Below are 10596 nucleotides of genomic sequence, written 5' to 3' on the forward strand. Positions count from 1 at the left end.
GAGCAAGTGCGTTGCAACAGAGGCCAAAAAAGCCTGTCCCCAGGAATTCCACTGGGGCAGCGAATTCTAGAGGGACCGCCAGGGAGGTTCCCGCTCCCTGGGTGGGACCTAGTAGCAAAGCCACGTGGGGAGGGCTGAAGGGGCCTTTAGGGCTGGGGAGGGGGACCATCCGTCAGGGCAGGTCACGGTCTCTTCGCCCCTGTCCGCCAGCGGCGGCAGGGTGGAGCGCCGAGAACCAAAACTCAGTTGTCGCCAGTGTCAGGGCAGCCAGTCTGCGCCCGGTGGGCGGCTCCCCACCTCTCGGGAGGATGCGGACGTGGGATGCCCCAGGGAACCCTCACAGACCGGCGAGCACGAGGAGCTCCAAAAACAAAGCGAGTGGCGGGGGGAAGGGGAAGGCGCGACCGGCGAGGGGCAGAGCACACGCGGTGCTCCGAGCGCGGGCGCCGCCTGCGAGCCCGACCGACCAGCCTGAGAAGGGAGCGCGCCTGCCGGCACCCGGTGCCCCTTGCCAGGTCCGGGACACCGCAAAGCCCGAAAACTCCCCTTTCCTATGGGGCGGAGATTTGAGAAAACCCAAGTCGGGGTCCGCGCAGCAGCTAGAGCCAGGAGTGGAGGCTGCGCGTTGCGCGGGAGGCTGAAGACTTTTCTTTTGGGGGGATAAGATGGCAGGTCGGGGGAAACAAAGGAAACTTGGGCCCGGGCCTGGGAGCGGAGTGTGCGGCTCACGAGTTCGCCCCGGGTCCTGTGTGGGAGTCACTGGGCGCCCTGCGCCAGCCTGCACACTGCCCGCCGGGGGAAAACATAAAGCATCCCTCCGGGAGCCGGCGGTGCCGGCCGCCCACCTGCCGCCCCGGGGTCTCCGGGCCGGCGGAAGGAGAGGGCGCTGCGAACCCGGCCGGGGCCGGGAGGCAGGGAGGAGGGGAGGCGGCCGGCGGGCGCGCGCGGGGGGCGGCGGTGGAGGAGGGGAGCGCGGGTGGGCGGGCGGCGCCACGTCACGGCTATTGTGGCTGGCCCGGTATATAAGGTCCCGCCCGCCGGCCGCGCTCCCCACCTTGCCTGCACCCCGCCAGCGATCCTTCGGCACCCTGCAATCCAGCGAGACGCGCTGCGCACCGACGGAGCGGACATGGGGAGAGCGATCGTAGCCAGGCTCGGACTGGGGCTGCTGCTTCTGGCGCTGCTCTTACCTACGCAGGTGAGGTCCTGGCGCCCGGCGAGGGGGCTCAGGGGCCGCGCCCGAGGCGGGAGGGACCGCCTGAACCGGTCTGCGCCCCCACCTTCGGTTGTGGACCCGAACTAGGAGAGAGAATCTAGTACAATCTGATCTGGGGGGAGAGGGGGCGGCAATTTGGAGCCCACTTTCCACTTCCTAGCAGGCTGTCCCCACCCTTTAGGCAGCCCCGAGAACAAAGCACCTACACGCGTGGGCTAGGAGGACCTTGCCCCACCCCAGGTTTCGCATAGTCCTTCACAGGCTGCCTGTCGCCCACTGCCCGCTTTCATGCAGAGCGGGAAAGAAGGCGCTCTCCCTACCCCTGGAGCACCCAGAGACCTCAGACCCTTTGGGGAGGTCGTCCCTGGATCCCACGAGCGCCCCGCTTCCCTGTACGAGTGTCTTCGCGTCCCCTAGCGCATCACACAAAGAGAGAGGAAGATCCCCTTCGGGGGGCGCAGCTCTCGCCCATCCTCCACTCAGAGCTAGTTCGTGGATCCCTAGCAAGCCCCAGTTACTGACCCTGTTAAGCCACCCCAGTCCCGCGTGTTTCGGGGCTGAAGTCTGGGGGGGGGGGACCCTCTCCTGACCCTGTGCTATCCTGGGGACGACCTTACAAGTCACCAACGGAACCCTCTGTTAGCCAGATTGGCTATCTCTGGACAGGCGGCGGATGGGACATTTGTGTCCCGATTCCCCGCCAGGCTTTGTCCCTGTCCCCGCGGCCTCCTCAGATCCTCTGTCCCGGGAACACATCTTGCCCACGGTGTCCGGCGGGTGGGTGCGCAGCGGCCGCGAGGGAGGCCAGCGGCGGCTGAGCCTGAGAGACCGAAGTCGGGGGGCGCTGGGAGGGCAAGAAGGGGCATTTGTCTCCGGTAGCTTGGACTTGGAGGGTAGGTAGGGGTGCCCGAGCGGTTGGGTCTCCATCGCCTTCCGTTGGGGCTTTCTGAGGAGGGTCTCCTTAGCACTTCTTCCGAAAAAGTTGGGTGCGCCAGGTCCCCAGACATCCAGCCGCCGGGCTCACCTGGGAGCGCAGCCTGAGAGAGGTGCGCTCCTCGTCTTCCGCTCCGCGGACCGGGTAACTGTACCCTATTGTTTTGCGGGTCGGCTGCTCTCCCGAGCCTTTCTCTATTCCTCGGTGGGGGAGGGGCGTGGCCACTGGAAACGCTGGTCTCTCCCACCCCGCCCCATCTCCTTTCCCAGCCAGATTCCGTCCCACACCCCTAAATTTCAGAGGTTTGAGGTTAAGCAAATAAATCTTTGATAGCTTAGTAGGGAAATTTATGTTTACTGTCAATTTCATATATTAACATTAGTTTTTTTCATTGGTGTGGAGGACCCTTTGATTCTCCTATGGATGCACTGGGCTCTGGTTTGTTTTTTTTTAAACTCACCTGATGCACCAAGGCTTTGTTGGATAAGAACAGATTACCTTCAGGGATCCCAAATCAGGTCCTGCCCCCAAATAAGGAGCCCTGTTTTAAATTGTTCCCCATATTATTAATGCTTTCCTTTTACTAGGAGTGCTTTTCTTCTTGGTAGCACACTCTGTTGGGTAGGTGCCAAATAAATATATTTGATTTCATTGAGATTTTTAAAATTAGTCTATTTTAGATAGGCTTTATAAAATTTTTAGTCGATGTTTGCTGAATGTCCTTATGGGTTTTACAACAAAAGAAGCTGGGTTTTCTATGGATTTACAACAAAGGATAAAATGGTTTTATCTTTGAATTGATTGGTAGCCAAACATACATGTGGCCCAGACCTGCTTGGTGCCAGGTTCTTGTTCCAGCTGTAATCAGAAGCCCTTTAAAACCCTCTCTTGCAGTGAGAGCTGAAATCTCCCATCTGCCTTTGTTCCCTGACAAAGAAGAGATTACCATGTGCCCTGCTGGACTGTGCATTTTATGACTTGAAAAACAGTGTGGTGAATGATGCCACTTAGGCACTGGGGTGCTGGGGGACCTTGGTCCTTGGCCACAGTGCTGGGCTTAGTGACCAGGCAGGAGGGCTGCTGCTCGTGAAACCAACATCAAACCGTCTCGTCTGTTGTGAAGTCATTCCGACTTTATGATGCTTTGGGTGAAATCATTTTGCCTTAAGGCAGAGGCTCATTATATTTTTCAACTTAAATATTGTGGCCGTTTTTGAGAAGGGCTGTATACTGTTTCCAGACTTCAAAGGAGCAGATAAGATATCCAGGGGCCCTTACTTTTAATGCAAGGTTGTATTAAACAGGTAGGTGAAAGTTATCCAGCGAATTCAGGAAGACAGAGACTCAATTCTCATAACATATGTCTCAAATTACTGTATTTTAAAATCCAAATTATTAGTGCAACTTTAAAATCTCCCCCTTCTTGAGAAAGTAGAAGAAGCCTATTTGTAACACCAGTCAGTCAGTATAATCACAGAAAGTGGGTTAGTTACCTTGGTTCCTTATTACTTTATAAAGAATTAAGGGTCAAGTCATATACTTGGGAGTTACATAGTTATTGAAGAACATTTTTGTTTGCTTGTTTTTGGTTATTGTTACTTGCAGTCATTAATCATCACTAGGTAGTTGTTTTTGAAACTAAAGGATCTTGGTGGGACTAAGAAATTCAGAATGAAATGATGTGGCTAAGGGAATAATGGGGAAAAAAAAACCAACCTGAGACTGTATCATCTATCTTAATGGCATATAAAATGTATGTGGAGAGACAACTGTAATGTGGAAATTGATCAGTGTAACTTTTTATATATTTTAGACTTACTCAAATCAAACAACTGTTGTAACACCAAGTAACTCCTCCCAGACTACCTCACCTGCCCCTCATCCAGCCAATGCCACCACCAAGGCAAGCGATGGTACTCTGCAGTCAACAGCCAGTCTCTTTGTGATCTCGGTCTCCCTTCTACATCTCTACTGTTAAGAGACTCAGGCGAAGAAACATCTGTACTCCACCATCTTCTAAATCCAGTTCAAATGGCATCTATACATCCTGTGTGACAAAGGAAAAAAAAAGAGAGAAAAAGAAGTCTTCATTGAATAAATCTGCTAATTCCACACCTTATTTAATTGACAGAAATTATTGAGGATCCCAAATTTGTTTGAAGAGCATGTGAAGGGTCTGACTAGATGATGAATGCCAATATTAAATCTGCTGGAGTTACCTGTACAAGATGAAGAGAGACAACGTCCAAAATTAGTTGAGATGATTTCCTTAAATGTGGCTTAAGAAGTATGGACACATAAAGCTCTACCTTGAAAATGAGAATAGATTTTATCTTACTTAGAGATAAAGAATGGGCTGTGGAACAGATTCAGTTTGCATTTGGTTTGTTAAATTTATAAGGCCATAAAACAATTAGGTAAAACAGAAAGCTTCTATGATTCTATTTGTATGTACATTAGCAGAAACTTCCAGGAGTTCCTGTAAATTCTCAAAGTGTTGTTTCAGCAGTACTAATTTAATGCTGACATACGATAGATTAAAATTTTATGTTAAGCTATCAACTGTTCTCTTGGGAACTGAACTTTTCCTCTGGGGCTTTGGGCTGACATTGCATTTGACTTTTTATATAGTGCCAGGGCAAAGATGGATTAATCTACCCCAAATTCAAGCATAATGAATGCATTTTGCTTACATACTATTCCTATTCAAAAAGAACACTAGATTCATTTAAACAGATAACAAAGAATAGAAGTACATTGCTGTCAATGAATTTCAAAATATTTTTTATTTCTGCATACATTGAATAACTTTTACAGTTTAAAAAAATGATCTGTTTTGAAGGTAAAATTGACAAATTTTGAAATGAAAAAGGCTAATATGTGAAGGAGCCAAACTAAATCAAATATTTGTGAAGTCAATACTGGAAGCTTGCTTACATTGAATTTAGAAAAACTTTTATACTCTTTTCTGTAAATACTTCTTTTTAAACTGAATCAGAGTAGCCACATTTGGAACACTTTTTGTTATCATTTGATATTTTTAGGTAGTTAGAACCTGGTCCTAAGCCTAAAATGGGCTTGATTTTGGAAAATAAATCTTCTCACAACTGCCTTGATGCACAGTAACCTTTTTAAAAATAGATACTCCCTAAAGTCTTTTGTTCACATGGTCACACACTGATGCTTAGATATTCCAGAATCTAATATGGCCACAGTAGTTTTGAAAACCAAAGTCATTTTTTTTTCCATCTTTAGAAACCAACACTGGAATAAACATATCCAACAGATCTCAAGCTACTGTGTGTGTGAATGAACATTCCCTTTTGTTTCACACCTGAATGCTGTATATCTGTTTTGGATTGTATATTGTGTTTGTGTATTTATGCTTTGATTCATAGTAACTTTTCATGTTATGAAATTGATTTGCATTAAACACAAACTGTAAATAAAAAGAGATGGCTGGAAGAGCAATCCATTGAATTATAAGTTTTTCCCAATGCCTGGAATACTTTGTGAGTTTATCATGGTTGTATGAGTATTTAAACCACTAGGGACATACCTCAATATTTTCCTATTAAACAGAACATTTTAAGCTGTTTTGCATTGGCAACTAGCAACATGTCTTGATTAAAGGATTCATCTGAAAAATGACATCTTTCAGGCTTTAAGTGGGCATCCCTTACTCAGCAACTATTGAATGCCAGCTATGCGTCAGGATACTGAAGTTTGATTGAATGCTGAACTTGCTCGACAAGGCTTTTTACTATAATTGAGAAAAAGAGTATGCATAATGACAAATAGGCAGTACACTGGCAAGTAGTGCTGTGAGGAAAACAGGCCAGAGTGGCAAGTCATGAGCTGTGACTGAGTATGGATGGTCTTGGACATTTAAGCTGAGGTATGGAGGAGAAGGCAATGGCACCCCACTCCAGCACTCTTGCCTGGAAAACCCCATGGATGGAGGAGCCTGGTAGGCTGCAGTCTATGGGGTCGCTAAGAGTCGGACACGACTGAGCGACTTCCCTTTCACTTTTCACTTTCATGCATTGGAGAAGGAGATGGCAACCCACTCCAGTGTTCTTGCCTGGAGAATCCCAGGGACGGGGGAGCCTGGTGGGCTGCCGTCTATGGGGTCACACAGAGTTGGACACAACTGAAGCGACGTAGCAGCAGCAGCAGCATGGAGGATCTGGAGGGAAATCATGGTGGGGGGAACAACACAAGCTAAATCCTTTAGTCTGCTTAATCACTGGCACTATTTTCATATCTGTACAGGAGGCCACATTTCCATCTGCTCCTTTAGTACTCCTGAACTCTTTTGACTCCTATTAAAGTATAGTCCTGGACTTCCGCTGCTTAGTTGCTTAATCGTGTCCAACTCTTTGCAGCCCTGTGGACTGTAGCCTGCCAGGCTGTTGTCTGTCCATGGAATCTTCCAGGCAAGAATACTGAAGTGGGTTGCCATTTCTTATTTCATGAGATCTTCTCGAACCAGGGATTAAATCTATGACTCTTGTGTCTTCTGCCTTGGCAGGTGGATTCTTTACCACTAGCACCACCTGGGAAGCCCTGGACTTTTAGCTCTAGCCAGAGAAAGGCTGCAATTTGGTAGTAAGTTCCTTGATCAGAAGAAATGTTGCGTGGGTCTCCATGATGGTTGATACGATTTTCTGTGAGTCCAAAGATAGTAGTTTTGGTAGACGCATTGTATGCGGGGAAGGCAAATCCATATTCAGAATAACTGTTTATTTCTTTAAAATGCTACCCTTCTAGATGATGTGGTCCCATGTAGTCAATATTCCACCTGGCTGGTCACCTCAAGCAATGGAGCATATAAGGAACTTGGTGTTGGTTTCTGATGTAGCAGATTGAGCACTCAGCAGTGGCTGTGACCAGATCAGTCTTCACATATGCCAACGTTGCTGGGACCATGCATAATCTCTGTCCTGCCATTGTGGCCACTTTGTTCATGAGCCAACTGATAACCAGAACGGTCAGGGGTCTGCATCCACACCCATCTTATCCACCTGATTATTAAAACCCCTCCTTGCTGTGGTTACCTTTTAGTGAGCATTCACATGGGACACTAATATCTTCAGATTCCCATTTGGAGAGGTCTATCCACATATCTTTCTCAGCTTGCCTTGTCACCAGTTTTCCAATCATATTGTTTCCAAGTCCATCCAGCCAAACTGTTGGCCACAGACCACGAGTTAGTATAGATTTACACCTCTGGCCACTTCTACTTTGAAGCAAAATGAACAACCAGGTGCACTGCTTTTAATTCTGCCCACTGGAGGTATTTCCCTTTACCACTGTCCTTGATGGGTGTCCCAGAAAGGGGTTGTACAGCTGGAGCTGTCCACTTTGAGGTGTCGCCTGCTTATTGTACAGCACCTTCTGTAAACCAGGTCCAAGTTTTCTCTTCCTCAGTCAGCTGGTAATCATTAACTCCTCACAAAGACATAGGTACAGACTAGGAGAGAGATGGTAATGTAGCAAAATTACAGCCCAGGGGCATTTGGACCACTTTCTCCTGTAACTTACTAGTATATTAAGTCCCCTACATGTGAACTTTTGAAGATGCAAACATGAAGCTTACTAATGAAGAACTGATGGAATTGGAAGCCCAGAGAAAGGACAAAGAAATATGAAAGAAAGAAGTAACTGGATAACTGAAGACATTCACGATGCAGGAAATGGCAGAGAATTGTCTTTATTGGAGGAGCCACTGTTGGTTCTGAGGCACAGGACCCGAACTCGGAATGGTACACGAAGGTCTCAGCAGCCATTTAGAGTGCAATCCAGTGCTGCCGTGTCGTCTGTGATGAGAAAAAAGGAACTACACCTGGACATCGCTGGATCCTATTTTTTCAAGCAGTTAAATAGAAGGAAACGGAACCTGTGCCATCAGCATCAGGCATGATTGAAATTACAGCTTGCCCTCCATCTCCTATTGCTAACAATCCTTTGGCTCTACCATGTCCCACTTCCTCTCCCTCTTCCAGCCAGTAACTCCTCTTGCTTATTGACTCAATGCCAGCCCCTGTATGCCAGCTGTTGTACTGTGCTTTTCAAGGCACTGTACTGTAAGATTAAAAATGTTTTCTTTATTTTTTTTGTATTTTTTTTATGTATTGTGTGAAAAATATAGACCTATGACAATACAGTACTACATAGCCAATTGTGTTCGTTGAGTACCTTGGATAATTTTGTTGGACTTACAAACATATTGGACTTACGAATGTACTGTCAGAACAGAACTCATTTCTATGTAGGTGACTTACTGTATGTATATTTAGGGCCTCCTGAAGCTCAACATCCTCCATGCCACCTTTATTTGACAATGGGGTGCTATTGTGCACAGCCAGTTTTATGGGTTGATGATTAGACCATACCCAGGTCATCACGGATAGCTCAGGCTGCATGGTGGTCTGTGGTTACGCATTCAGTCTTTTTTAAAAAATATTTATATGCATTTGTTTATCTGGCTGCCCTGGGTCTTAGTTGTGGCACACGGCATCTTTTGTCTTCATTGTGGCATACGGGGTCTTTTAGCTGTGGCGTTTGAACTCTTAGTTGCAGCAGGTGAGATCTAGTTCCCTGACTAGGGATCACACTCAGGCCCCTTGCCTTGCGAGTTCAGAGTCTTAGCCACTGAGCCATGAGAGAAGCCCTTCAATCCCCTCAAGCATTCAGTCTTTACTAAAGCCCAGCAACAAGCCCAATCCTGCTTCTTCAGGAAGGGTTTCTGCCTGCCGAGGATGGCAGAGCTTTGCTCTGAAATCTTGAAACAGACTATTGATACCAACCCTGGGTCTAACATAAATTTATAGAAAAGCAATGAAAAAGCTGAGTTTAGTTTTTTAAGAAGTAATCATCGATACTCATGGAGGACGAAATATAACTAGTTTTTCAACTGTTCTTTGAAAATAGCTTTAAACAAACATGAACTGTTTTATTAGAAAAATACCCAAATTTCTATTTTGGGGTTATACTCTAAATATTCATGCTGAAATACTAGTCATATAATTTATGGCTAAATTGAGTAATGAGTAGCCATTGTATGGGTGTCTCTCGAACTAAGTTGAGCCTTAGCAGATAAAAGCAGATAATTTAGGGAAAGGTAGATAGTTGCTATGCCATAGGGTTAAGATGAGAAAAATCTGTTTAGAACTAAACATATTCTAAACACACACACCCAATGCCACCGTCCTTAAAATAGAGCTCAAATATTTAGGTAGCTGAAAAGTATGTGTTTTTCGTTCCTCATAGACCTTATTTGGGGTTAGCTTGATTATTTTTGGATTCTTTCCTTAGTATAAAGAGAGTATTTTTTCTAACTTTATTAGGATGGCACTTTTTGAAACAACACAATCATCATCATGATTTACTTGTCAGTTTCTCTTCAAATTACATCTAAATTTAAAATCATATGCATTTCTAAGAAACTTTAGGAAGTTTCCATATTTATGATTTTGCAAAGAAATCTCTTTGTGAGCCCAAAGGTTTAACTGTTATGCCTGTTAGCAATTGGCAAATGTTAAGGTTTGCGGATACAGAATGAAGCAGGGCAAAGACTAATAGAGTTTTGCCAAGAAAATGCACTGGTCATAACAAACACCCTCTTCCAACAACACAAGAGAAGACTCTATACATGGGCATCACCAGATGGTCAACACTGAAATCAGATTGATCATATTCTTTGCAGCCAAAGATGGAGAAGCTCTATACAGTCAACAAAAACAAGACCAGGAGCTGACGGTGGCTCAGATCATGAACTCCTTATTACCAAATTCAGACTTAAATTGAAGAAAGTAGGAAAACCACTAGACCATTCGGGTGTGACCTAAATCAAATCCCTTATGATTATACAGTGGAAGTGAGAAATAGATTTAAGGGCCTAGATTTGATAGATAGAGTGCCTGATGAACTATGGAATGAGGTTCGTGACATTGTACAGGAGACAGGGATCAAGACCATCCCCAAGAAAAAGAAATGCAAAAAAGCAAAGTGGCTGTCTGGGGAGGACTTACAAATAGCTGTGAAAAGAAGAGAAGCAAAAAGCAAAGGAGAAAAGGAAAGATATAAGCATCTGAATGCAGAGTTCCAAAGAATAGCAAGAAGAGATAAGAAAGCCTTCTTCAGCGATCAATGCAAAGAAATAGAGGAAAACAACAGAATGGGAAAGACTAGGGATCTCTTCAAGAAAATCAGAGGTACCAAAGGAACATTCCATGCAAAGATGGGCTCGATAAAGGACAGAAGTGATATGGATCTAACAGAAGCAGAAGATATTAAGAAGAGATGGCAAGAATACACAGAACTGCACAAAAAATATCTTCACAACCCAGATAATCACGATGGTGTGATCACTGACCTAGAGCCAGACATCCTGGAATGTAAAGTCAAGTGGGCCTTAGAAAGCATCACTATGAACAAAGCT

General features: G+C 45.8%; 1 protein-coding gene across 1 annotated transcript; it reads left to right on the forward strand.

Annotated features, from left to right (window-relative positions):
* The first annotated feature begins 293 nt into the window (after positions 1 to 293).
* Positions 294 to 5647, forward strand: CD24 (CD24 molecule). Its single transcript, XM_027551298.1, has 3 exons — positions 294 to 515; positions 1028 to 1198; positions 3964 to 5647. The coding sequence occupies exons 1-3, from the start codon at positions 309 to 311 to the stop codon at positions 4126 to 4128; spliced, it is 543 nt and encodes a 180-aa protein (XP_027407099.1). The 5' UTR covers positions 294 to 308; the 3' UTR covers positions 4129 to 5647.
* The last annotated feature ends 4949 nt before the right edge of the window (positions 5648 to 10596 follow it).

This window comes from Bos indicus x Bos taurus, chromosome 9, assembly GCF_003369695.1.
Source record: "Bos indicus x Bos taurus breed Angus x Brahman F1 hybrid chromosome 9, Bos_hybrid_MaternalHap_v2.0, whole genome shotgun sequence".
Taxonomy (NCBI): domain Eukaryota; kingdom Metazoa; phylum Chordata; class Mammalia; order Artiodactyla; family Bovidae; genus Bos; species Bos indicus x Bos taurus.